The 27,497-nt window shown below is 61.9% G+C and overlaps 1 protein-coding gene across 4 annotated transcripts in view; it reads left to right on the top strand.

Annotated features, from left to right (window-relative positions):
- The window catches only part of ADGRB1 (adhesion G protein-coupled receptor B1), a 75,182-nt gene that overhangs the window by 33,444 nt on the left and 14,241 nt on the right, over nucleotides 1–27,497 (top strand). For 2 of the 4 annotated variants that reach the window (XM_074317055.2, XM_074317054.2), the window contains exons 1-7: nucleotides 14,298–14,454; nucleotides 14,532–14,673; nucleotides 20,464–20,567; nucleotides 22,794–22,896; nucleotides 23,565–23,715; nucleotides 24,201–24,270; nucleotides 25,470–25,536. In XM_074317055.2, coding sequence (XP_074173156.1) covers nucleotides 20,467–20,567; nucleotides 22,794–22,896; nucleotides 23,565–23,715; nucleotides 24,201–24,270; nucleotides 25,470–25,536 — 492 coding nt within the window. In that variant the 5' untranslated portion in view covers nucleotides 14,298–14,454; nucleotides 14,532–14,673; nucleotides 20,464–20,466. Of the gene's footprint in view, nucleotides 1–14,297; nucleotides 14,455–14,531; nucleotides 14,674–20,463; nucleotides 20,568–22,793; nucleotides 22,897–23,564; nucleotides 23,716–24,200; nucleotides 24,271–25,469; nucleotides 25,537–27,497 lie in introns of those variants that run through there. The other 2 variants (XM_074317052.2, XM_074317053.2) reach the window with 1 other exon arrangement.

Raw genomic sequence — 27,497 nt, 5'->3', positions numbered from 1 at the left:
GAGCTCCTGGGGTCGCGTGCCCAGGGCCTCGTCCGCACCCGCCAGTGCCTCCCGCGCCGTGTGCTGTGGCACAGCGAGAACAAGCCAGTGCCTGCTCCGCGCCTGGCAGGGGATGGAGCTGGAGTGTGCAGGCTGTGATGGGGGGTCACAGGGCCCTGCGTGGTCACCCCACAGGAGGGTGTCCCCCGAATCCCAGGGAGGCAGAAGCCTCATTTAGTCACAGGAAGAGTTTGTGCAAAGGCGCTAAAGCGGGAGCAGCTCCCAGAGGAGAGGAGGGCCAGAATTTGGGAAGACAAGGACAGGAGTGAGCTTGGCAGCTCGATCCCAATGGGCCTGGTGGGCCTGGTGGGGGCTGGGCCTTCCTCCCAAGGGGTTTGGTGTGCATTGGGGAGTTTGGTCAGTGGGCAGCTGGGTGTCATTGTCACTACCTGCCCACCTCAGCCCTGGTGAGGCCCTCAGGCCTCCCTGCGCCCCTTCCCCAGGCCGGCGGTCGGGAGGGTGAGTGTGCTCAGCTCAGCCCCCTGGTCCTGGAGGTACAGGCAGCACGTCCCTGCCCATGCTCTGGGCCCCGCAGTGACAAATGTGTGTCTTGGGAGGCTGGGAAGGGCTCTGGAGTGGGCAACGCTGGAGGAGAAGTTTGCCTGGCAGAGAAGGGGAGGAAGGGGTTTCAGGCAGAGGCGCAGCTTGAGCAGGGGTGCAGGGGGGAGGCTGCAAGGGGTGTGGGGACAGTTTATGGGGGCTGCGTGTCAGGAGCTATGGCAGTTGTTTGGGGGGTGGGATCATTATCCATCCAGCCACCCACCCACCAGCCCATCCTTTAGTGATCACTGCTGTCCGCTGTCCTGATGCTCAGCCTCCACTTCCCCAGTGAGGACAGACAGCCACGCATAGACAGATCCGTGTGGAAAGGTCAGGTCATTGCACATGCCCAGAGTGGAGCCAGATGGATCTGGTGGCCGGGGGGTGAGGCGCCTTTGGAGCAGATGCACAGAAGCCTCTCTGCGGAGCTGGTGTTCGAGCAGAGGTGGCACAGCGCTGCACGTGGGCATCTGGGGACGAGGCAGTGCGAAGTCCCTGTGCTGTGTGTGTGCAGGGCCACACGGCTGCCCACACCGGCCTTGACCGCTCGGGGGCTGAGGCCAAGGCTGGCCTGGGGGGTGCTGGGTGGACCCCACAGCCCTGGAAAATGTCTCCTCTGACTTTGGTTGCTGTCGACTGCTTTTCTCTGGGTTTTGCAAGTGGCGCACGCTCTTTGTACAAAATGGAGCATCAGAAAAGGAGACAAAGCCCACGCACTCACAGCACCCAGGCCTGCCCTTCTGCCCTGAGGGGGTGTCTCAGTTTTGCCTTTTCAGGGTTGCAGGTCCACCCTGTCTGGCACAAGCCCTTCCCTGCAGCCCAGAACCCCCCCACCTCCCGCCAGAGGCTCTTCAGAGGCTGCCTACAGCTGCAGGGGCCCCTGGTCCACCCAACAACCTTCCTGCTTTCTCATTCCGCAGCGTCACCAGGGTCCTCGCTTGGGCAGCTCTGCCACATTTCCCATTGTTTCCTTGGCATCGTTTCCCCAGACAGTTTTAAGCTCTTGGCAGTAAATTGCTTTCCAGAAAGACGGGCCCCTTTCCCTCTGCCCCCTGGGGGCAGCAGGCACGGAGAGGACTGTCCAGGACACTCAGGGACCCAGGCTGTGGCCCTCTGGCCCCGTGGCCTGGGGCACATCACGCCCTCCTGAGCCCGCCCCCTTGTGGGGAGAGGATGGCGGCCAGGTCTGCGGGCTGCTCCGCCTGCCCTTCCCCTCCCAGTGCTGCAGTGCCCAGTGCCCACCTCTGGACCGTTCAGGTCTCTACACCTGGGGCCCAGAGTCCTGAGGAGAGCAGGAAGGTGCCAACAGCTGTGCTGTTTGAGGCGTGCCCTGGGCAGCATGATGCATACAAGCTCCCTGTTTGGTCCTGGGCATGGCCCTGGGGGCATGGCAGCACTGTGCCTGTTATCTGTGAGGCTCCCAGAGGCCTTTGGTCCAGCTGGAAGGTCAGAAGCGGGAACTGAGGTATCTGGTCCAGAGCTGGGCAGCCCGGGATCCACAGGGAAGGGAGGCTGACTGAGACGGGGGGCAGGGAGGGCCCCCCTTTCACCCTCACTCCCCTGCTCTATGCCGGACGGCTCCTCCTTCCATGGCTGGTTGGCGCTGCTCCTCAGAGGAGCCAAGGATCTCGCAGGTGGCCTGATGGGGTCCAGGTCTGCTTCCACCAGTGTGCCCAGGGGCAGGTCTGTGTGGAGTGGACCTGTATTTGTGTGTGCGCTTGGAAAAGAAAGGGTCTCACATGTCTGCAGGATCCTGCGTGTGCGATGGGTGGGAGCCAGCAGTGACCGTCCACTGAACTAGTGACCGTATGACCCATGACTGCGACCCACACCTGAACCCTGGTCGTGGTCACAGACGGAGCCAAGCTCTCCATCTCCCTGAGCCCTGACCCGGTGCGTGTTCACACACAATGACGCATGTGTCAAGCTTGCAGGGCTGTCTCCTCTTCCAAACACACGCAATAGTCAAGGATGCACCATGCTCCTCTGGGAAAGAATGAGTCAGGCTTCCTCCCACAGTGCAGACCCTCCACCGGCCTCACCCCGTTACACACACACACACACACACACACACACACACACACACACACACACACAAGGGCTCGACTTCCACACTGGAGGCATCAGCTCATGCTCTATGAACACCGGGTCCTGACAGCCCCTGGAGTCCCCCTTGCCCAGGAGCCTGTTATGTAACCGGATCCCATCCTCTCGGCCCAAAGACACCAGGTCACCCACTCCTGAACCTCATTGCTCAGAACCCTCCACCATACCCCACACCATCCTGGCCAGGGACATTGAGGGTCTGGGGAGCATGGGTATTAGTCGGGGAAAGGGAAGTCCTTGCAGAGTTCCCAAATGTTCAGGACAGATGGGGGGGTGGATGGAAGAAGTGTGGATGGATGGATGGGTGGATGGATGGATGGATGGATGGATGGATGGTGGATGGTGGATGGATGGATGGATGGATGAGGGGTGGATGGATGGATGGATGGATGGATGGTGGATGGATGGATGGATGGATGAGGGGTGGGTGGATGGATGGATGGATGGATGGATGAGGGGTGGATGGATGGATGGATGGATGGTGGATGGATGGATGGATGGATGAGGGGTGGATGGATGGATGGATGGATGGATGAGGGGTGGATGGATGGATGGATGGATGGTGGATGGATGGATGGATGGATGAGGGGTGGATGGATGGATGGATGGATGGATGGATGGTGGATGGATGGATGGATGGATGAGGGGTGGATGGATGGATGGATGGATGGATGGATGGATGGATGGTGGGGGGATGGATGGATGGATGGTGGATGGATGGATGGTGGATGGATGGATGGATGGATGAGGGGTGGGTGGATGGATGGTGGATGGATGGTGGATGGATGGATGGATGGATGGATGGATGGATGGATGGATGAGGGGTGGGGGGATGGATGGATGGATGGATGAAGGATGAGTGGGATGGGTGGGGGACGATGGGTGGTGGATGGAGGATGGGGTGGGTGAGTACATGATCGGCCGTGCAAGGTTGGGCTGGTGAGTGACAGGGTTGTTGAAGGTCAGGAGCACGGCCTGGGAATTAAGTTCTGTGGTTCTGAAAGGACAGCTCCCTGGGTCTCCCACTTACGGGAAGTTGCAAATGTTTTGCAGTCTCCTTTTTAAAAACGAACCCAGAGTTAACATGGGGTATAAAAGTCAGAGCTGGCAAGATCGTCAGAGATCGTCTGCTCTGCCTCACTTGAAAGTGGTGCAACTGAGGCCCAGCATGGGGGTGTTAGTATAGACTAGGCTGGTGGCCAGACAACCTCCACTGTGCTCCTCCTGCTGTGCCAGTGTTTGGGGGCGGGGCCTCGGGAGGGCTCCAGGAAGGGCAGGGTTCCATGCCCACCACATCATGTGCTCCTGGATCTCCCCATGTGTCCACCATAAAGGCTCTGAGAAGTCCCGCAGCAGGCCCCTGTTCACCCAGGCTGGGAGTTTCCCTGACTAGTGGGCTCTCAGCATTCTTACTCTCTGACACTGGGACAGCTGGCACAGGGTGTGGTGTGTGAAGGGTGGTGTTCCTGCACATTCTGTGAGCCCCTTTCTGGAAGCCTGACTCCCCACCAGGCACCTTTAGATCCGCCTGGTTTGTTCACACAAGCCTTCTCAGTGTGGCTGAGAAGACAGGCCCTGAGTGCTCTCCAACAAGCCCAAGGGCACCCGGCTGCAGCTGTTCTGGGAGACGCTCTGGACCCAGGCCCAGCCCCCTCCCTGGGGCTCCTGCTCAAGTACACATCCTGGTCCCTTTAAGAGCCTTGCCCCCCATCCTTGGTCTCCTTGGAGAGGGCAGTGAAGGGGCTGGCCAAGGGGGGTGAGCGGAAGGGAGACTTGGCCGAGTCCCCAGGCTGCTGTCAGCGGCCGGTTCCCAGCCCGATCTCTCCCACGCCGGCTGGTCCCTGATGGAGGCAGGGACCGGAGGGGGACGGGCCCAAACAGAAAGCCCGTTCAGTGAGCTTTGGGAGGACGTGCTCTGCTTCCCCCCACCTGGGGGGGAGCCAGGGCTGGGGGAGGGGTGAGTAATGATGCTGGAGACGAGGTCACCTACCCATCCTAGACACTTCCCTTCTCCCTGGCACCCCTCCCTTCTCTGACTTACTCCCATTATGTCCCTGGGGGGCTGCAGGGCTGGCAGAGGCCTGCTGGGGACCTGCCCTCTCCTTAAGGGGCTTCTGAGCGAGGCCTGCCTGTCTCCTTGCAGGGTGTGAGAGCTGAAGGGAACAGACAGGATAAAAGGTCAGGGCCACAGGTACTGCTGTGCTCTGAACCTGGGGTGGGGCAATGAGTGTCCCCTGTCCTGCCCTCCACCAGCTGGATCACTCGGACCTGTCTGCCCCTGGCCCCTGTGCCCTCTTCTCCTCTGGCCCGAACTCCACCTGCTCAAGGAGACCTTCCTGCCCGTTCTCCTGCACCCCCACCCCTGGTTACGTCTTCCCAGTTTCGACCCAGTTTGTGGGAAGTACTCAGATCTGTGTGTTCCCTGTTTCCACTCTCCCGAGCAGAATGTGAGCCCGCCCGAGGGCAGGGCCTGGGTCCACGCCTGGCACACAGTGAGCCCTCAGGACGTGAACAGAGATCTCTGGGAAGCACCCCAGCTGAGGGGCCCTAGCTCTGTCCATGCTGCCTATGGAAGCCGCAGCCTCAGTTTTCTCGGCTGTGTGATGGGACAAGATGAGTGCCCACCATCTCCCAGTGTAGGAAGGTGCCACACAGCCCCTGACCCCCACCTGGCTCCCACAGGCCACTCAGAGGATGGGGCTGTCAGTGCAGGCCCAGAGTTGTCCCCCCCACCCTGCTGCCCTTCCCCTCCTGCTCCCTCCCCTGCTCTCCTGTTTGCTAGAAAAAGCTGCTACTTGGCCTGTGACAGCCCTGGTGAAGCATGTCTGAGGAGGGGGCTTCCACAGTGAAGGGGGGTCGGTGTCCTGTGCCAGGAGTACAGTGCGGGTGTCACAGACAGAAACTTGAGGCTCTACATGTGTTGGTGTAGCAGGGGGAGTCTTGGTGTGGGGAGTTTTCCTGGATGGAGGGTCAGGGCACATGAGCCTCCCACTGGGCTGTGTCCAGCTGTGTGTGGTCCCTGGACCTTTTCACCTCTGTGGGCTCCCCCATGTCTGGGTGTCCCTGTGGGTGGCTGGCTGTGTGCTGAGATCGCCAGGCAGTGCCAGGAAGTGGGGGAGGGGGGCGGTGTAGTTACGAGCTCAGCCAGTGTGTGCTTTGGTATATATGGAGGGGGTACATGTGGGGACAGAGCAGGGCACACTTGGAAAGGACCTGGGCCTGGCTGGCACACAGCGGTGCTTCAGAGTGCCCCTGCCAGGGGGTTCACCCGTCCATCCATTTGTCCATCCATTTGCGATGTACCAGAGCTCTGTGCATTCATGGCGAAGCTCTGCCACGTCGAGCACTAGCCATGCCTGGTACTTTGGCTCTGCTTCATCCTCCCAGGAGGAGCGATCAGTAGTGGGCTGCCTCCTGCCCAAAACTGTATCTGTTTCAGCAGGGATGCACAGCTGGCTCATGGGCCTGAGCCCAGGTTGAACGATCCTGCACTGCCCACCAGGCTCCTTCACTCAGATGGCCCCAGTGACCTTGAAGAGGCATGGGAGGGCAGGGCGTGGCTGCAGGGATCTGAGTCACAGGGATATGCCTGGAAGGCATGCCGGGAGCCCTCCTTGCTCACAATACTTGCTTCCCTCTGCCAGGTGTGCCGTTACTTGTTTCCCACCGTATAAAAGTCTTCATCTAGGCCCCAAGTCCCCAGGCAGCTTTGTGCCCTTGCTGGTGGTTGGGAGGACTGGACTAGCTGTCCTCAGCTCTGCCCGGAGCCAATGGGGACATGGGCGGGCTGGGGGTGGGGTGGACTCAGGGAGGACTTCCAGGTTGGCAGGGAGGGCAGCGTGATCGTGGGTGTCCAGGCTCCTTTCTTGGCTTTGGTACAGAGGCAACCGGAAGCAGGGGGATGGTGGAATGACCTTAAGGCCACTGAGGTGACTGGGACTTGGAGAGTAAGGTGAACTGGGAGATGCCTGGAGGGTGGGCAGGTGTAATGGACAAGGGTGATGGTGTGGCTGCCTGAGTTCCCTCATCACGGCTGATGGAGATGGTGGTGAGACCTCCTCCTAGACGGGCTGTGCCTGTACAGTGCCTTGGACATGGCAGGTGCTGAGTAAATGCTTGTTGATGATGGTGGTAGTGGTGTGCTGTTGCTACTAGCAATGGTGGGAACAATAGTGGTGTTGATGATATTGAGGGTGTTGGTGGTGGTGATGGTCGTATTACTGACTGTTATAGATGATGGTGGTAGTGGTGTTAGTGACAATCCTGACGGTAGTGACGTGGTGGTAATGGTATTGCTGGTGGTGCTGGTGGTGCTGGTGGTACCAGCATGATGGTGTCATTCTTGATGATGCTGACAGTGACGTGATGGCACTGTAGATAATGATGGTGTCACTCTTGACGGCGGTGGTGGTGGTGATGATGGTGGTGATGCTGCTGACAGGATTGGTTACGGTGATGATGGCGGGGGTGTTGACAGCATAATGGAAGTGGTGATGACAGTATTGTTGATGTTAATGGTGTTGTTATTGAAGTTGGTGGTGGTTTCGGTGACAGTTATAGAGGTGGAGGTGTGGTGACAGTCAAAGTGGTGTTGCTGGTGGGCTCAGCTCTTAGGGGACCTGAGGCCCCCTCCCCATGGTAACCAGGACACACTCATGGCTCAGTTAATGAGCCAGACTGCAGCAGACTTGACCTGACACCAGCCACCATAGAGGAGAGGACCGCAGGGGAGAGCAGAGGGAAGAGCCTGGAGGAGACAAGGTTGGGCTGGCTGTGATTGGTGGTGAAGTTGGGGGTCTGCTAGAACCAGGGGCGTGTCCATGGGGGTGCCCAGTGCCCAGCAGGCACAGGCACAGGCAGGCCAGGGAGGCACTTGCTGAGTGAATGAGTGAGCATACCAGCCAGACCCCCCAGCTGTACCAGTGGGTATGGGTGTTGGGGCAGTGGCCGCTCGATGGGTGGGAATGAGTGACAGCCAGGCAGAGCTGGGCTGGAGGTGCACCAGGCGAAGTTCTGAGCGAGGGGCAAAGGGCTCGGGTAGGATCCCTGGGTGTGGGTCTCTGAGCTGGGAGGAGCCAGCAGGTGAACTGACATCAGTAGGACCCCAGCCCTCCGAGGCCACATCACTTCCTTATGGGGCCGGGGAGCCCAGGCTCTCACCCTCTCCAACAGTGCCCGTCTGCCTGGCAGTCTGCCCTGGGCCTCTGTGGCCTTGCCCAGTCGGGTGGGGTGGGACAGAAGAAGAGCGGCTGGACCCCGGGGAGGGCCAGGTTTCCAGTCCTGGCACAGGCCTGAGGCTGAAAGCCCTGACCCAGAGTGTGGCCAGCGCCGGGGGCCAGGAGTAAGAGATTGGCATCTTGGATTGTGGGCATATGAGAAGCCCTGGCGGTCCCGGCCACAGACCCAGGGATGCTGAGCGAGGCTCAGGCGCTGGCAGCACTGGGAAGGACACAGGCCTGAGGGGCATGGGTCTCACCTGGCAGCTCCGTCAGGCAGGTGCCCATCCCCCAGGATCCCCTGGTCACAGGCATCGCTCCCAGGCCCTGAACCAAGAGAGGATGGAGCTGCTCCGGGCCAGGCCCTGGGGAAGCTGACATGGCCTGCCTGGGGGGTTCTCATAAACTGGTGACCAGATGGGCTGGGCATGGAGAGAGAGGCTGAGGGCTTCCTGGAGGCGGCAGTCACTCTGGAGAGCCCTGAAGGATGAGGCTGAGTCAGAGGACAGGAGGTCAGGAGGAGAGGCAGGAGCGGTGCCTGTGTTCTGGGTCACCTGTGTGTCCATCGGAGATTGTCTGTGCAGACGGGGTTGCCATGGCCACGGGGGCTGGGAGTCCCGATGAGCTCCGGCTGCTGGGTGAGGTAGCACCCGGGGAGGGGAGCCCAGCGCAGCAGCAGGGCACGGGCTCTGGCGGGGTCAGATGCAGTACTCAGGGACTCGTGGGTTATCTGGGCAGGCTCCCTGGAGGAGGAGACCCAACACCAGCCTTGATCTATGGCTCAGAAGTCAATAGGCAGCGGTGTGAGGTGGGCACTCCCAATGAGTGAAGCATAATTTAGTGGAACTTGGACCTGGGATGGTTGGTTTAGGGAACACAAGTGGAGGCCAACCCACGAAGGGTCATGAAGGACAGGCTGAGATGTTTTGAGGTCTCCTAGAAGCCCTTCCCTGCAGACACCTTGCCCACTCCCTGTTCCCCCATTGGGGAGCGCTCTGCCCACTCCAGCTTCTTTCTGGTGTGTAGGAGGACACTTATGAGTCATTCACACTCCAGTGCGAATTAGCCCATCAAACCCCAAGGGACCCTGGTGGGTATAGTCCCATAATAGCACCTGCTTTGTGGGGGAATGCAGAAGGCATGGCTCAGTGGCTGGGTGGGGGCTGTCGGTGGGCCCTGTGTCACTGGGCCCTGCCATGGGCACTATGGTCTTCCTGAACAACGTGTGGGTGAGGAGTTGAGCCCACCACACCGGGGCAGCAGCTGAGCACCGAGTGGCCAGGAGGGATTTGTGCCCAGGGCGAGTACAGGCCTCAGCTGCCCGGTTCCCTTTCTAGGGCTGGGCTGGGTGAGCATTGTCTGGGCACTGGCCAGGTGGCAGGAGGGCAGAGGTGCTGAAAGGCTGAGCCTCCTCCCAGGGCCTCCCAGGGTCCTTGGCTCCCACCCTTCTGGTGCCTTCGGTAAGCTGCCTGAGAAGGGGTGGGGCCCAGGCCCGCTCCCCTCTAACCATCCAGCGATGGGCACTAGGCTGCCTTCTCTGAGCCACTCTCACTGGGGACATGGGGCCAAGGCTGTGGCACTGCAGTGGGTGACGAGGTGGTGGTCTGCGCCAGGCCAGGAGCAGTTGGATGGGGGCTGCAGGGAGCTGCGACTCACAGCCTGAATGTGGCCCGAGGGGGTGGAGAGGTGAGGTCCGGAAGGGGGGGCCTGTCCCCAGGGACCCTGTGGGTCCTTGAGCATGGCCTCTGCTCTGAACGAAGAAGGAGCTGTGGGAGGGTCTTGAGCAGAGGATGACGTGGCCTGGCATGTTTCAAATGCTGGCAGTGGCATTGTGTGGAGGGTGAGTGGAGGCTAGCAAGGCAGTGGCCTCGGTGGCCAGGGGAATGCTGGCGGGGGTCCCACCAGGCTGGTGGCCACGGCTTGGACTCTCAGTGTATTTCAAAAGGAAGGCCCCTCAGATTTGCTGATGGGTCAGCTGTCCGTGTGAGAGGGAGGAAAGGGGGAGACCTTGAGGTTGCTGGTAGGCAGTGGGAGCTTAGAAGGGCAGAGGGGGCTGCTGCTAAGTCTTGGCTGAGCACCCCACCCCCACTGGTGTGCTGGCAGCTGGTGAGCAAGCCAGGCCCAGTCCTGCCCTCCCAGGGGAGAACGCAGAGCAGGACCTGGAAACCATGAGCAGAACATACCCGTGGTAGAAGAACCAGGCAGGAGACCACAGGACTCACAGAGGGTGGAGGCTACGGATCAGGACGGCAGGAGCCTGGGAGCTAACTGTGGCCTGTGGCCAAGGAGGTGGAGCCAGCCAGGCCAGGCCCAGCAGGTCAGCTGGTCTGACAGGGGAGGCACCGTTCTGTCCTAAGAGCTCTGATCTGACGAGGGAGGCATGGCCCAGCCCTTAGCGCCCTCTCTCAGAGAGGGGACACTGCCCTGCCCTGGGAGCTCTGGTCTGATGGGGATGGCATAGCTCTGCTCTGGAAGCCCCGGGGAAATCTGGAATGTGAGGGGCCCAGGTCCCCCCTCAACGTCCCCTGAACTCAGGCAGCGAGGGACTTCTGCTCTAACCCTCAGGCACCCTGCCCTCCTGGTTTTGGGAGGTGACACTATCCCAGCTCCCCTCACCGTGGATCTAGTGAAGGAGAAGCAGGTGTCACTGACCCAGATTCCTCAGGCCTGGGCCCGGGCGATGGGGGCTGGCTCCATGACCCAGATATTCCAAGTTTGTGAAGCTCAGACAAGCGGTGGCAAGTGGTCTCCCACGTGTGGAGCGGTCACTGCGCAAGAAGAGGAAATGGCCTGTCTGTGTTGCAGAGATGGGAACAGGTGTTTCCTGCAGCAGGGAGAATTTTGGTCACATGTGGGGAAAGACTTCCAGATGTTGTGGGTAGAACTGGGTGTGTCCTATGGTCTTGTTGGAAGGAAGGCTGAGAATTCCCTGGCTAATCCCAGGTGACGGTGTTCCTAGGACACAGGCAAAGGTCGTCAGGTCAGGGACCACCCATCCCCATGTCCTACTCAAGGCCAAGCCCTGGCTGACGTCAAGTGCAGTACAGAAGGCTCAGCGACCCCCCTGTGAAACCTCCACTGACCGAGTGCTTTTCCTGGCTTGGGATGGGGCCTTGGGCAGGTCACCCCTCTGCCTGGGCTGGTCTCAGCTTGAGGGTCTTTCTCAGATCTGTTCTTCAGAGTCCAGTGGTTCAGATGTTATAGGCCTGGCGGCGGGGAGGGGTATAGTCAGGTGAAAACTGGAACCCTGGCCCTCTTGCTATCTTGCTGTGTGGCCTTGGGCAATCTCCCCACCTCTCTGAGTCTCAGTTTCTTTATCTACACAGTTGAGCTGAGGGTTATTGCGAATATTAAATAATAAAAAGCCCAGGAAGAGGTTTCGTATTGAGGTGGGGGAAGAGGCAAGGAGAGGGCCCCCGTGCCTGTGCCACATGTCAGGAGCCTGAGCATTCTCCCGATACAAGCCACCAAGAGGACCCTGGTGTCAGGAGAGGCTGAGGCCAGGGAGCCTGCACTGCAGTCCTGCAGGATCTGGGTGAGCCCCACCCCCAGGTCCAGGCAGCTTCGAGAGTGACCAGCAGCTGCCCACCTCCTGGGCTGTCAGCCTGGCCAGCTGGTCCTCTGGACCGGGGCAGGTGCCTCCTCATGCCCTCTATAGCCTGAGGCTGCAGAGGCAGGCCCTAGCCAGACCTCTCAGCAGAGTGGGTAGCCACCCTCACGCTCCCCTCCCCTGGGAGACTGATAAGCTAATTAGTGCCCACAGCAGGAGCCCTGTGGGGCCAGCCACCGGCCTAGGCTGGCATTCTCCCAGGTGGTGGCCGGCAGCTGTCTGCCTGGCGCCCTGCAGACCCGCCAGTGCTGGCTGGGAACCTGCCAGGCTGCTGGTCCTAGCCAGCCTGTGCCCCTCACCCCCTGGGCCCGAGGGTGCTGTCCCCTCCCCGTCTTCCCAGCAGCCCTCAGGCAGGCAGGAGACCTGGGTTCTTGTTCCTCTCGCCACTCAGAGGAGGTGGGTGGAGGCAGTGTTCATGCCTGGATCGTTAGCAGAGCTGAGATTTGAACCCAGGACCAGCTGGCCACAGAGGCCTGCTCTTAAGAGCAGCCATCGCCAATGTCAACAATAGGCTGGTCAACTTGGGAGAGAGAGGGATTCTGTGTCCAGCCGGGAATGGCCTGAAGGACTGTCTGGGAACGTACTGTTCTGGCCTGTGCTGCGTTGGCCTCCTGGTGTGTGGTCGGCGGCTTGTACATGCAGGGCTGCAGGTGAATGCACACCCAGTGTGAGGACAGGGCACTCCCAGTGGGAGGGAGGGACGGAGGGTGGTGGTGGGCGCCACACGGCTCTGCAGAATGAAGTGAGACGGCAAGCGGGGCGTGCCCGGGGCGGCCGAGTGAGGCCTTGATAAACCTCTGGCCCACGGTGCAGGAAGGACCAGGCTGGACCAGGGGGGCCACTGGGAGCTCCAGGACCCCCCAGTCCTTACCTGTTCCTTTCACCGCCCAGGTCTCGTTTCTGGTTCTGTGGTTAATGCTGTTTTCCCTTCTCCTGAGGAAGGGAGGAAGGGAGGGAGGGAGGAAAGAGGGAAGGAGGGAAGGAAAGGGAGAAGGGGTCTCTGCTGGGGGTTTAATAGGCTTGGACCTTCGTTCCACTCTGTGCTGGGGACACACAGCCTGCGGGGTGGCAGACTGGGGCCTGGGGCACACAGGCAGCAGGGCCCCTGGCCTCCACCCCAGTGGCCCTTCCCTGCCTCTGCTGTGTGGCCAGGCACACCTCAGCTCCTCCCAGGCCTCCCAGGAGAGCAGAGGCTGGAAGGCTCAGGCAGAGATGTCCCCTAGCCCCCCAGGGAGCCAGAGGCAGAAGCCTCTGTGGCTAATGCCAACTTCTGCTTTCTTTTTTATGCAGAAAAATGGATGAGCTTCAAGCCCCCCAAACCCTGGACCCCATGAACTCAGGGCACACTGCCCATGAGAGGGACATACCCTCCTCTCACTGCACTTCAGAGATGAGCAGACAGACTGGAGGGTGGAGGGGCTTCCGGGGTCACAGAGCCTGAGCCCTGCAGAACCTGGCTACCTCCTGGGCTTTGAAGCAGCTTTGCCTTGCTATCACCTTGGGCATGTCTTGCCCCACCCCACCCCCACCTCAGTTTTCCTCCTCTGTGAAATGGGGCAGGTCTTTCCCCATGGGAGGACAATCAAGAGAGAGAAAAGCAGATAGGAGGGTGTTTGGCTTGGCCCAGAATGTGTCCCTTCTCCCCTGGAGCCTGAAGCTCAGAGATTGTGTAACATAAATTCAACGGAAACCACGCGGGGCCTCTCAGATACCAGGAACTGGCATCGAACATTCCCAAAGATGCTAACACGCACGCGTGCATGCACGTACTGTGCTGAGCCTTTAATGGGTGTCTGACCCCCTCCCCATTTTAGAGATGAGGAAACTAAAACTGGTGTGAGGGATTAGGTAAGTTCCCAAGGTGAACAGCGAGGAGGTAGCCAAGGCTGGTGGTTTGCAAACCCAGGTGATGGCAAAGATAACAGTCTGTGTGTGCGGTCTTGGGTCACAGCTCCTCTGGGCAGGGCACTGGGCAGGCAGCAGCCCAGCCTCCAGCCCACCTTTGACACAGAGGGGTCGCGATGGGGGAGGTGAGCCGAGGGCTCTGGAAGGTACCTTGCAGCTCCATCACCCTTGGCCCAGGAATGGGTGAAACTTTAGCATGGGGCAGGCCTGGGAAGACCCTTGCTCCAGACACCTGAGATTTTCTCCTGAGGCCCTGGGGCAGGTGCCAGTTCAGAAGGGGGCCACTCCTGCTGGGGCTGGTGATGGGCAGTTTCAGCCTTGTCTTCAGGCAGCCTGGGGGCCCCCCACAGCCGGCAGGCCCAGCGCCCTGTGGTGAGCACGCCGTGGACCCCCGCAGGCTGAAGGGAGGCAGGCCCAGCCCAGGGCTGGACATTCCCATGTTCCTGGATGTGGGGGCTGGCCGTGAAAGGTGGGGGGACTTGGATCGGCAAGGACGGGTTTGCAAGCCGTTCAGCCCAGGGTCCCTGAGACCCTCAGGAGCCCTTGTGTTTCAGTGGAAAGCGCAATCACGGGCCTATAGACAGCAGGAGGGACCTGGGTCACAGCCGCGGGGGGCTTGCTGACTGCTTCCCGTCTGGGAAGGGCAGACTGTTCCTGTCCCAGGAGAGGAGCAGCAGACCCCAGGGGCGGCAAGGCCTGGGGGAGGTGCATGTTGGGGATGGGAGGGTCCCAAGGTCACCAAAGGGAGCGCCCTGGATGTGGGGCCAAGGGGCACAGGCCACCCCTCCCCTGCTCCAGCGCCCCCGGCAGCCGTGCCCCCCCAACCCTGTCCAAGTGCGCCCAGCGCCACCCCCGCAGCCTGGCTGGCCGCCCCCTCGGCTCCAGGCGGCGCTGGGGCGGTGCGGCGGGCGGGGCGCTCTCTGGCTCGGCCCGCGCTCCCGCGAGTCGCTCTCCCGTGGCTCCGCGGCGGCGGCCATGGGGCGCGGGGCTCCAGGGGCCGGCGGCGGGGCGGGCGCGCGGCCGTGGGCGCAGGTGCAGGTGCGCGGCAGGGACGGGACCCGAGGCGGGGACGGGCGGGGCGGGGGCCGCCGCTCACGCTGCCCTGTCTCCCCCAGACCCTCCTCCCCCGCCCCCCCACAGCTCGGGCCCTGGTCGTGGCGTGGCTGCCGCACGGTGCCCCTCGACGCCCTCCGGACGCGCTGCCTCTGTGACCGGCTCTCCACCTTCGCCATCTTAGCCCAGCTCAGCGCCGACGCGGTGAGACCCCGGCGGGATGCGAGGGCGGGAGGGGGCGCAGAGGGGGCTTCCGGACGGACAGTCGCCTCCGGGCTGGCGCGCGCACAGAGGGCGGAACTGGCGACTAGCTGGGAGGGGTCGGTGTGCCCGGCAGGCCCCGGGGCCTGGCCACAGGGCCTGGGCCTCTGGAGAGGGTGGGTGAGAGCTGAGTGGGTGGCAATGTGGGGTTGGGGACTGGCGGGCGGAACCGGGCTGGGACCCCAGGAATGACTGATGGGTGAGTCGGTCTCCCTCTCTCCTTGGGGGCCTGGGACTTGGAGGGAGCTGGTCCTCAGAGGAGCCAGGCAGGCTGGGCCCCAGGCTCTCCCGGCTGGGGGAGGGCAGTGCCTGGCAGAGCCTGGCAGACCCTTTCATTTGGTTGGGGTCCCTGTCAGCGGGTGGCAGGGTTCTGGGCTGTCCGGGAGAAGGGGCCATAAGCTGCTACCTCTTTCTGAGCCCTTTCCCACCCCCCCTGTGGACCCCGGCCTGTGGAGGCGGCTGTGTCCCAGGTCGGAGACTTGGAGGGGCCTGGGTGCTGAGTCTGGCCCAGGTCCACAGGCTCCCCAGGAAGGCCCCATATCTCAGGGGCCTCCTTTTTTGTTCCCTGATTCTTGTGGGGGCTGCCAGTTTCTATGGCAACGGCATGTGGGGCCAGCTGGCTGGCTGGAGCCCTGGGTGCTGAGCCAGGCCCACTGGGGCTGGTGGGCTCTCTTGCCCATCCAGGCTGCACTCACCGGTCAAGAAGGCCCAGGCCCCAATCACTGGTCTCCTCCAGGATGGAAGAGCTGGGGTCTTTGCTCACTAAGCCCCTCTGCCCAGGCCTGGTGTGGGCAGCAGACACGGAGGACAGACTGGGGAGAGGGACATGGCTTTCCTGGGTGCTTGGGGTGCTGGCTGGAGTGGTACAGCTCTCCTGTCACGGAACCCCAGGTTCAATGTGAAAGATGGCTCCAGGCCTCTCTGAGAACGTTCTGCCCACCCTCTTCTCCTTTGGGATATGGGTAGGGAGGCGATATTGTCAGCTGGGGTCCCCTGCAGGGTCAGAGCTGGACAGGACTTTAGAGCTAATTGACACTAAACCTCTCTGTTGACAGGCAGGGAAACTGAGGCTTGAGTAGGGGGCTTTACCCAAGGCCTTAAGGGGAATCTGGATGGACAGGGATCTGTGGTCTTGGCCCTGGTCCAGTGTGCCCTCCCCCATCAGGCTGTCTCGGTGACAGGCTGTCCCTGCTGATCTTGCTGGTTCTGGGGGCAGGGCCATCCTGGGGGCTCCCTGAAAGAGGCGGCTTTTTGCGTAGATGGTCATTGGCACTAAAGCAGCAGGCTCCACTGTACAGGGGCACAGCCAATGGGGCGGGGGCTTCCTGGTTCCACCCAGAGGCCCGAGCAAGCCAGGCAGGGCCCCCCGCAGGTCCCTGGGTGTGAGGAGGACCAGGGCAGGGACGGCCTCTGCAGTGGGGTGCGTGCCCCAGCTCCCTTTTCCCCATGTCCCTTACACACGGTGACCCTGGGCTGGCCTCAGTCCCTCTGTGCCTCAGTTTCTTCCCCTGTGCAGTGTAAATGGTCCTGTGCTGCTCTGGGTAGCAGTGAGGAATAAAGCAGCTGGTGGGGGCAGCAGGGCACTCCTGGAGCAGGGCCCGAGCATCCAGCAGGCAACACCCTTTCTCCCGGGCAGGGGCCGAGCTCATGCAGGCCTGGCGTGGAGAGCGTGCTGGGTGAGAGACAGTGCATGGGAGTGTGTGTGGGGGGGAAGGCTGTGCTGGTGAAACTCCACGAGTGAAGGGACTTGATGCCAAGGGGGGCTTTCTAGGAAAAGCCGACCTGTGCCAGGTGCCTGCAAGGCCGAGCAGCAAGGCCGCACTGCACAGGGGAGGGACAGAAAGAATGCAGGGCTTTGCTCAGTGAAGGGTGTGAGGCGCTGTGTGGCAGGAGAGTCAGGGGGGCTTGTGGCATCAACATGACCTGCCATGTCGGCGTATACGAACAGGGGACATGGGCAGTGGGTCCGGCACCCCGTCCCCATATTCCAGAAGACGCAGCTGAGGCCTGGGGTACAGGAGCTTCCAGCGCCCTCAGAGCCACCCCTGCCATGGGACTGAGAGCAGACTGCCTGGCTGCTCTGAGCCTCAGTTTCCTCCTCTGTAAGATGGCGTAGTAGTCAGCTCTCCCAGATTCTGTGACCCCTTCAAGGGCGTGGGTGTGAGCTCAGAGCGAGAGTGCGGAAGGACCCAGGGTGGGCAGGCCACCTGCCATGCGGCCCATCATTGCCTTCCTCTGGCCCCAGTGACAGGTGACCCCACAGATGCTGGGCAAAGATGAGACGGCTGTCATGCAGACCACTGTACTAATGACCCGTCTGAGTGCCTGGGGCTGAAGCCTGTGCTGGACTTCAGGCCTGCCCTCTAGGGCCCCGGGGTCTGATGGGAGAAGCAGACGTGTCTTCAGACAGGCCTGGGGCAGCCTCGGCTGGGGGCAGGCAGGTGCTATGCTCCCAGGGCACCCTTCCCTCCTGGGGGGTTATTTGGGAGATGTGCACGTGGAGGAGATTTGGAGTGGGGCCCTGAGGGTGAGCAGGAGTTCACCAGCCACGCTTAGTGGGGAGGAGTGACAAAGGGCCAGAAGCAAATAGGAGAGGGGGTGGGGCTCAGGGGGCAGGCCCGGGTACAGAAGAGCTTGACCTGTACCCCAAGGGCAGTGGGAAGCTAGGTGGCTGGGAGGTGAGGGAGGATGGTGATGGGATTGGGGGGACCTGAAGGGACCCCGGCAGGAGTGAGGGCAGAGTAGCCCAGTGGCAAGTGGGGTGGTGGCAGAGGTGAGCTGGGCTGGGCGTGGGGAAGGACGGGGTGGTGTCTGCGTCTGCTGCAGGGGTTGCACAGTGCATTGGGTGTGAGAATTTAGGTCTGAGCAGGCGGAGGCTACAGGCATCCTAGGGTCTGGAGTGGCTTCGAGGGACGGGGTCCAGAACAAGGGCCCCAGAGATGGTGGTAATGATGGGATGCTGCGGTCACACCCCCGGAGCAGAGCGGGCTGCGCTAGATCTCAGGCGGGGGCGTGCAGTGAAGAGGCAAGACGGAGGCGCCAGAGCGTCAGATCATGGCTGTGCCCCTGCTGGCGTGCTCTGAGTCACACCTGCGAGGGGGACGGTGCCACCTGCCTCAGAGCTGTGGTGGGGATTGAACGAGGTGAGCTATTCACAGCACACGACACAGCCTGGCATGGAGTAAACAGTCTGTATGCACAGGTGTTGTTAGTGTTGTTTCTGTGAAGTGCCTGAAACTGTTACTAGTCTGACCATGGTTGGGGCTCAGCGAGTGACCAGGATTGGGGCTCAGCGTGTGACCAGGGCCAGGGCTCAGCCTATGCTGTAGTCAGGGCTTATTTCTGTGGGTAGCTGTGAGCCATGGTTGGTGTTGGAGCAATACCAGGACAAAGGTGGTGCTATAGGAAGGAAATCAGTGTTCAGGGTGCATAAGTACGTAGACTCTTTGGGAGAAGACTGGAAGTAGGGAGTTGGCGTGGTAGAACTGACATAACTATGTAAACAAAAACAAAAGCCCTGGGTGGCCGGGGACGATACCCTAGAGGGGCTCAGTACAAGGTGCTGGGGCAGAGACACAAGGGAGGGCCCCTGTGAGGTGGTGACATCTCAGCTGAGAGAAGCAGCAGCCGTGTGAAGGTCAGGGGAAGAGCGCTGGGCAGAGAGAGCAGCATGTGCAAAGGCCCGGGAGCAGCACTGAGCTTGGCAAGGGAGCTGGTCTCCTGAAGGAGGTCGCCTGCGTCTGCCTGCTCTGTGTCAGTTGGGTCAGTCTCTCGCCCCGGAGGTCTCCAGTCCAGCCCTCCCAACAAGGCCTGGAGTTTGCTGATAGCCCTGCCCACCTATTCTGTGACCTGTCTCCTCTCCACATGGTCCAGAACCTGCCAGACCAGAAGTGTCAGGAGTGACAGAGAGGAGGGCTGGGCGGGCAGGTGGGATTGCTGATGGGTGTGTGACTGCCAGGCCTAATGAGGGCAGGTGGAAGCAGATGGCCTTGGAGCTCGGGCCGGAGCCAGCCACGGAGCCGGCGTGAGCCACTTACTCGGCTACCCGTGACCCGTGTGGCTGGTTGTGGGCCAGCCCAGTGTCCTAGAAACGTTTGCTGGGGTCACCCTGCCCCCCACCTGTCCCTCTAGCCTCCTCCCTGCCCTGGTCCTCAGGGTCTCCATGGGTCAGTGATGTGGTGATGGGACTTTGATCCCTCTGGGCCCCTGCCTTGGGGTCTGAGCTCTGTGGGGACAGTGGCACTTTCCCCTCCTCACTCACAGAGTGCAGTCTGGAACAACTGCCGTGGGCAAGGCCACCGGCTCACCTGGGGTAATCAGGGTCTGCTAGGAGGAGGCTTCCCAGCTGAGCCTCATGGGTCAGAAGTGGCATTCCTGCGACAGTGAGAGCACATGTGCCAGCAAGCACAAGGCCCGGCGGGGCGCCAGGGCGGGGGGCATGGCGTGGCGTGTGTGTGCCAGGCATGCACGCCTGCAGCACTGGAGCTGGCGCCCCAGCTGGGCCGCCTCATGCCTCACTTTGACCTGGGAGAGGAGAGGGAGCAGCGGGAGAGGACATGGAACAGTCCTGAAGGGAAGAAGCAAGTGGGGAATCACAGCAGGGCCTCTGGTCCCCCTCCACACTGGCGCTGGCAGGAGCTCAGAGGTCACACCCATGCCCGGTATGGTGTGGCCAGGGCCCGAGGCTTCCCAACAGGCTGGGAGCCGATGAGAGGCCAGCAGACGGCCAAGCCTTATGGGGGCAAGAGACCAAGGGTGCCATGGGTAGTGGTAGAGGCGACACTTGTGTGCTGGCAGGCGGGAGGACAGGCTGATGCTGAGTGCCTCGGGGACTCAGTCCTCTCTCCTGCACCCTCGTCCTCCCTGCCTGGGGGTGGCAACTAGGACAGCCAATAGCGCCCCAAGGGTGGGGCTCTAAGGTTTCCTCCCACACACAAGTTCAGGGCCAGCCAGGCCCAGAGCCGGGGTGCTGGCCGTGGTCCTGAGCCCCTTTCCCTGGGGCCTGCCGGTTCCCCCGTGTGGAAACACAGACATTTGTCTTGCTCCTTGGCCATGACCCCAGGAGCAGGAAGGTGTCAGCTTCCGGGTAGGGAACTGTAAGAAGCCCCTCCTCCTCCGGCCATGCTTTCCCCACCATCTCCCCGACTCCTCTTTCCTGGAGCCAGGCTGCAGCAGGCTGGGGAGGAGCCACAGAGCTAGTCTGCAGTCCCAACTTGTCTGGGTTCTGGGTGCAGCTGGGCCCCGATCTTCATCAACCAGGACATGCTGTTCTCCTGCCATGTGCCCTCCTGCAGGCCCAGGGCACTAGTACAGCGTGGCCCCCGACGTGGCCTGTGGGTCATGCAGTCACACAGGATGAGCACATGGGTCGTAAGCAGGGGCCAGAGGCACTAGCTGTATAACAGCTGGGAAGGTGTCCCAGGCAGAGGGAATGGGTGCTGCTACACAGGCCGTGAGGTGGGAGCAAGAAGGCAAGCCAGGGCCAGGGGCCTTCACAAAGCCAGGAGGGCATTTGGACACTGCTTAGGACGCGGAGGCTGGGGGGCAGGGCTGGCAGGGAGGGGACCTCGGGTGGCATTTTATAAAATTCTTTGACTGCTGCTTGGAGAAGAGCTTGAGGGGGCTGGGCCCAGAGGGGCAGAGGGCAGAGGCCCTGCCCCTGCCCGGGGTCTCGTATGCACGTCTGCCCAGCCCCTGCCCGCCTCACTCTGTTCTCTCCCCTGGACTCGCCAGAACATGGAGAAGGTGGCCGTGCCGTCGGTGACGCTCATCGTGGGCTGCGGCGTGTCGTCCCTGACCTTGCTCATGCTCATCATCATCTACGTCTCCGTGTGGAGGTGGGTGTCCTGGAGCGGCGGGCGGGCGCTGGTCCGGGGCGGCCGGTGCTTCCCAGGAAGGAGACAGCAGGGTCATGTCTCACTCCTCCTCCTCTGAGGGTGCCATGGGGGGGTGGCCCAGAGTCCCCTTCCTTCTCTCCTTCCCAGCCAGCAGCACCTGTCACCTGTGTCCCCACCCTCCCCTGCCCATCCATCACTGATGGATCCCATGGATGGATCACAGCTCTCCCACCTCTCCCTCTGCCACCCCTCACCCCTCCACCCCCCACACACACCCCTACTGCCTGCTGCCTGTTCCAGGTTCCTGACTGACGGCTGCTCCAGGGACAGTGATGGGGGTGCATTGCAGGGGGCGGGGGGACACGGGCACATACCTGCTGCTCCTTCCTCACACTGGGACCGTACTTCCTCCTGCCCTCTGAACGCTTTCCCTGGCAGATGCCAGCCAAGCCTGCTCCCCAGCTCAGCACCCTGCCCTTGAGCACTGGGGCCCCCAAGACCTGACATCTCTGTCTGTCCTGTCACCTGGACATGCAAGGCCATGGCCTTCCTGGAGCCCAAGGTCAGGTTGCAGGTTGGGAACCTTCACTCGCTCCCCTGCCTCGCACTCACTGCCCCCAGGCCCTGAGTGCTGTCTGTCTGGTTTTGGCCTGTGGGGTGTAGGGCAGTGCAGGGGCGAGGCATGCCATGAGGACTCCTGTCTGAGCTGGTCACCAGCCTTGGGTGAGGGACCTATGTGCGCAGGTGCGGGTCTGAGCTAGGCCCAGGCGCCCACAGATGTGTGTGAGAGCGTGTGAATGCAGGCACGGGCTGTCTCCCTGCCCACAGTGCCCCACTTTGAGCCCCACTGAGCAGAGGTTTGGGACAGGGAGGGTGAAGTCAAGGTCAGCCGCCTACCCAGCAGCTGCCCGGCGGGCCCGGCCAGGACTCCCAGTGTGTCTGACTCCGTGGGCAGTGCAACATCAGCCAATAATTGAACTGACACCACACCCTGAGGCCAGCAAGGAGAGGTCAGTGTGGCCAGTGGGAGGGGCCACCTGCGCTTTCCTGGTGACTGGGTGCCCATGAGCAGCGGGCCTCTGTCCTGCCCTAGGGTGGAGGTGCAAGAGGGTCAGCATCCAGGGCCCCTCCCACTGGGCCCACATGCCCCCCGACCCTCAGGGAACAAGTTTGGCCCTGGGCTTAGCCCTTTTTTTGAGGCCTCAGTTTCCCCAGACCTCTGGGGAAGGGGCACGGGGCAGCCCTCTCAGCTCTGCCATGCTGCGGCTCTGACATTCTTGTCCACGGTTTGCAAAGTGCCTCCTTTCTGCGCTCTGCTGGCCATCACTGCCCTTGTGAGCTGCAGTCAGGACCCCACTCCAATGGTCCCCGTCAGGAAGTGGAGACCTAGAGGGGACATGACCCACCCCCATCACAGGCCACATCAGGCCCCAGGTTCTTACTTGTACCCTCAGGCCACCTGCCTGGATCTCAGCCCCCACAGGCCTCTGGGGTGCTGTGTTGGGAAACGGGAGCAGAGGGATAGTGGCTGACACTTTGTGTCCGAGCTCTTGAATTTCGGCCAGCCCTGAGCAGCAGGCTGTTACCCCCAATCCATCTCAGAGAGGGAAAAACAGACACAAGGGTTGGGTCAGTTGCCCAGGGTTACACAGCCACAGGCTCTGCAGCCCCCACTCAGGACCACTCCACATTCTTGCCTCAAAGTCAGGATCAGACCGGGAGGGTGGGCCTTGGGAGACGGGTGCTGCTGGGGTGAAAGCTAGGAGCAGGCAGACAGTGAGACCCCAAGAATGAGCTGTGTCTGGGGGGAGGAGTGACAGGGAGAGGATCTTACATGACAAGGAGAAGCATTTTTAAGGATGAGTCATCCCCAGCAGGAGGGGGCAGCTGTGCTCAGTGACTCCACAGGGCTCTCCCTGGCACCTGACTGTTGGAATTTGGTATGCAGTGGAGTGGAAGTGGAGATGGCGGTGGTGGTGACGGTGATGGCGATGGTGGTGGTGACAGTGATGGTGGTGATGGTTGTGGTGGATGTGGTGATGGTAGTGGTGATGGCGATGGTGGTGGTGGGGGTGGTGGGGGTGGGGGTGGGAATGGTGATGATGGTGGCAGCAGTGTTTGTGGGGAGAAAGTGGCGCCCTGGTTTGGTGCGGCCACAGCAGCCCAGTTCTTGTGAAGTGAGGCCCTCTTGGGCACTGACCACGGGCCTCCCACCCTCTCCCACAGGTACATCCGCTCAGAGCGGTCCGTCATCCTCATTAACTTCTGCTTGTCCATCATCTCCTCCAACGCCCTCATCCTCATCGGGCAGACCCAAACCCGCAACAAGGTAGGTGCCTCACACACATCCCAGTGTCCCCGGGTGGGGTTGGTGGTGGTGGTGACGGTGATGACCCCGGCAGAGACCTGGACCCTGGGTCCCCAGGAAGCTTAGGGAGGAGGAGACCAGACTGCCTGGAGTTCTTGGCTCCTCCTCTGGCCACGGCAACCATGTGGCTCCGGCCCGAGGGAAGCTGTCCCCTTGCCAGGATGGCAGGGTGGGAAGGGGGACTGGGTGTCTGGTCTCCAGCTGGACTGGCAGTTTGGGATGAGCCAGCTGAAGGCCTTGTCCCCAGCCCACGGTTGGGCACCAGGCTCTGTCTGACCTTGTCTGGGCCTTGCCACATGGCCCTGCAGATGACCTGCCCTCCCTGGGCCTCGGGGTCACCACCTACCAAACAGGTGGGCTTGCACTGGGGCTCTTGAGTGGGCTCCTGGCCAGCATTTGGTGCACGTATGAAGGGGTGGTGAGGAGTGTCTGTGCCTGGCAGTTCGTGGGCAGGGTCCCGCAAGCACCCACCGGGGGCTGAGGTGTTTCATAGCCCACCTTGGGTTGTTTCCTGCCTGGGGATTTGTCCTGCTCATTGCCGTGGTTACTGGGCCTCTCACCTGGGCAGTCGCGGGGCCCGAGGAGCGGGAGCCTGCCCAGCTTCCCCACCCGCCCACCTGCCCACCCAGGTGGTGTGCACGTTGGTGGCCGCCTTCCTGCATTTCTTCTTCCTGTCCTCCTTCTGCTGGGTGCTCACCGAGGCCTGGCAGTCCTACATGGCCGTGACAGGCCACCTCCGGAACCGCCTCATCCGAAAGCGCTTCCTCTGCCTGGGCTGGGGTGAGTGGCCGCCCACCCTGGCCTCTGGGCGCTGTCCAGGCCCAGCTGCTCGTCCCTGCCCCTTGCGTCCCCTCCCCTCTCCCCCCCGCTCCGTCCCTGGTGTCTGCCCTTCCACTGGATTGCCAGATAGATTACTAATGCCAACTTCAGTTTGAATTTCAGGTAGTGAATAACTTTTCCGTGTAAGTACATCCTAGTCAACGTTTGGGATATACTTACACCAAAAAATGTTTCATTCTTTATCTGAAATTCAAAGGTGACTGGGTGTCCTGTGTTTTCCTTGCTAACCTGGCAGCCCTGCCCCTAGTTCTGTGGGTCATCATCCTGTCCCTTCTCACATGCTCAATGTCACCCTCTGTTCGGGGGCTTCAAAGTCACATCCCTGGCAACCCTGCCCCCCTCCCGCGTGGCTGGAGGGAGGCGGGGGGTGGGCAGGGTCTTGGACGGTGGGGGACCAACTCCCCCTCCTTGTGGTCCTTCCCTAGGGCTCCCTGCACTGGTCGTGGCCATTTCCGTGGGATTTACCAAGGCCAAAGGGTACAGCACCATGAACTAGTGAGTTGGGGCCGGGTGGGGGGAATGGGGGAGGCCCTGGGAGGTGAGGGCTGGCTGGGCCCCCATCTCACAGAAGAGAAAGCCAAAGCTGGGAGAGGAGCTGGACACCAGGCCCCTCCCCGCAGCCAGCTCTTCCCCAGCAGTAGGCAGCGGAACCAAGAGAGGTGGTCTTGGGGAGCCTCCCAGCTTGTCCTTGGACAGACCAGTTAACCTCTCAGAGCCCCAGTTTCCCCATCTGTTAGGGTGTCCACCCCTGCACCAATGGGACTGTGGGGAAACCCTGAGGTGGGCAGTGCAGGGGGAGCCTCTTTCCCAGATGAAGTCACTGAGGTCCTGAAGCATCAGTGGGCCAGGGCCACGGGCCTTGAATGCCAAGCCAGGAAGCTTGGGGCTCTCCTAGCCGTAGTGTGACCTCCCACGCTGCGGGGGGGAAACAAGGCCTGCAGGGCCGTGGGTACAGGGATGCGGAAGAAGGGGGCAGGTGGGAGAGGCAGGAGGAGGGGCTGGTCCTGGCTGCTCAGGCTTGGCTCACTGTGGAGCCCCAAGGGGACAGGACGTGGCCACGCCCTGGGCAGTGGGAGGCAGTGGACACAAATGAGGAACCCAGTTACTGGAAGCCCCAGTGGGGTGAGTGCTGGGAGGCTCACGGGTGGATCAGGGGTCATTGAAGGGTTCTGAAGCATGGAAAGGAGTTCGTTAGGCAGCACGGAGTGGAACACTCGGGACAGAAGGAACAGCACGTGAAGTGTGCAGAGTCCTCCCTGAGCTCAAGGCTCCTGTGGGCCACTGTGGGTGGTGCCCAGGAGATTCCGGGAAGTTTGGGGTGAGGAAGGGCCAGGCTGGGGACCCTGCGCCGTGTTTGGGTATCATGTCAGGAAGAAGGGTCTGTGTGTGAGATGGGGGAGTAAGTGTCTAGGAGGACGGGACAGGCAGGCCTGGGTAGGGGACAGTCGGGGAGGGGGCTGGCAGGGCACCTGGCCCTCTGCTATGCGGTTCTGTGTAGGGGCTCCCCTACTCTGGACCTGCTCCTCCATCTGTAATTGGGGGTGACAGTGCCACCTGGAGCCCCTGAGGGCTCTGAAGCTAAGGATGAGCATGCAGGTCCGGCATGCCGGAGGCACTGTGCACCTGCTGGGTTCCTCCCGCCCTTCTCAGCGTCTCCCCTGCCTGGCCGCTAACCTACCGCTCTCCGTCCCCAGCTGCTGGCTCTCCCTGGAGGGGGGACTGCTATATGCCTTCGTGGGACCAGCTGCGGCCGTCGTGCTGGTATGGACCCCACCCAGTGGTCCTGGGCCGGGGCTTGGGCTGCACCTACTGCCCCATCAGGTCTCCCCAGCCACCAGGGCGTGGGCGGCACCCTCAGTCCCCTGACCTGCCCTCGACCTGCGGAGGTGCAAAGGCTGGGCTGAGGTAGCCACCTCTTGTTTCTGTGAGCACAGCTTGCCTGATTCTTGGGCACTGGCTGTGTACCTGCCAGATCTGTGTGCATTTGCCAAGAGAGTGGGTGAGTGGGGACAGGTGGACAGATGGAAGACTGGGGCAGCAGGGAGTGTGGGCTAGGCCTGGGCAGTGGGCTGTCAGAGCCAGAGGCTGGGTGGGCCTCCGGCCGTCACCCCCTGGAGGAAGGAAGCACCTCCCCTTACCTGACCCTCTGATTTTTTTTCCTCACACCCTTGCTCCTCTGAATGCCCTTTTGGTGAGGGACGAGGGACAGCCCCATGTGGCACCAGGGGCATTGTCCATGGGTTATAGATGAGCAGGAGAGGCTGGGGGCCTACCTGGCTTGGAGCCCATCTCACCCTCCTTTCTACCCCAGGAGAGGGCATCAGACACTGTCTTGCTGCTACAGAGTTCTCTGAACAGGGCCATGCCACCTTGTGGGAGCACCCAAGCTCGGGCACAGGCTAGACGTGGCTGAGGAAAGTGCAGCCCTGGGCATCCAGGGGGAGGCTGAGTCCACAGGAGACGAGTTGGGGGAGCCTGGGGTGGGTTGGTGGAGGCGGTGAGCAGCATCTGTGAGCAGGCCCAGGCCCCTCCCCACAGCCCAGCCTGGCTTCCAGCCCCTTTATTCCTGGAAGGCACAGGCAGGGAGAGGCTGCGTGCTGGGCTTGTCAATGCAGCAAGTCAATGGCCAGGGCCATTGAAGGGCAGGCGCCCCAGAACGAGTGGGAGACAGGAGCCCTGTCCCACCCATGGCCCTTCCTGGACTGCATCTGGAGGATGGGCTGGTCCTGACCCACTATGGGACCCCCGCCCTGGAGCCCCACTGGAAGTGGGGATGTGCAGCTACAGAAAAGCTGAACACAGAGCCTGCTGCAGGCAGGGTGGAGCGGCTGATATCCTGCCCTCTTCTGCCCCGGCCATGACAGAAAAGAAGATTGCCGGGAAATTCGCCTCCACCCAGATTGGCCGAAGAGCATTTGGTGCCCATGCCCTGGGAACTTTGTGTTCCCAGGGCCCGGGCAGCCACAATGTGTGGAGTCAGCCTCCCTGGAGTCTGGGCCCAGGTCCCAGGATCCACAGAGTCCCAGGGTCCCCGAGCCACAGGAGCTCAGCTGGGGTCAGGCAGCCCCTCTGCAGGGTAGGAGCAAAGGGGAGGGCATTCAGAGGAGCAAGGGTGTGAGCTGGCCCCCCCCCACCACCAGCAGGAGGCCAAAGGAGAGGGGAGACCCCAGGGTCTCCAGGGCTGTAGAGGGAGCTGACGAGGGCGCCCTGGTGACACTTCTCTCTCAGGTGGTAGCTGGGCAGCAGCCTGAGAGACTTGTCTTAGCACTAAGAAACGGGCCAGGGGCTGTCAGGAAAGACGCCTGGTGGCAGGACTGGTCCTGAATTAAGGTCTGTAAAGGGCTGCCCAGGACAGAGAGCACGGAAGCAGTGTGGCCCAGGCAGAGCCAGGACAGCAGTCTCTGGTGGCAGTGCGCTTCCCGTTGTGGCGGGGACACCAGGTGGAGGAGTACGGGCGAGCCTGGGAGCGGGTGGCAGCTGGGCTGGAGGTCACCGGAGGTCCCTTCGTGCTCTGAGCATGCTTACCTGGTCAGCCCCACTCTGGGCAGGGACAGGCTCATCCCGGCCCCAGCTGCCCTCTGACCTCTGGACAGATGGCACCCGTTTCACAAACTGTCGCTGAGCACAGGGGGGGTGGGTCGGCCTCTGGGCTGCCCAGCTCTGCCCACCCCGGGGCCTGGCGCAGGGTGTGGGAGCAGTGCCCAACGCCCTCTGAGGCCCAG

Source organism: Rhinolophus sinicus, chromosome 6 (genome assembly GCF_057876585.1).
Source record: "Rhinolophus sinicus isolate RSI-liver-muscle chromosome 6, RSI-T2T, whole genome shotgun sequence".
Lineage (NCBI taxonomy): Eukaryota > Metazoa > Chordata > Mammalia > Chiroptera > Rhinolophidae > Rhinolophus > Rhinolophus sinicus.
The sequence above is the reverse complement of the archived record's forward strand: the minus strand, read 5'-3'. Positions and strand labels throughout refer to the sequence as shown.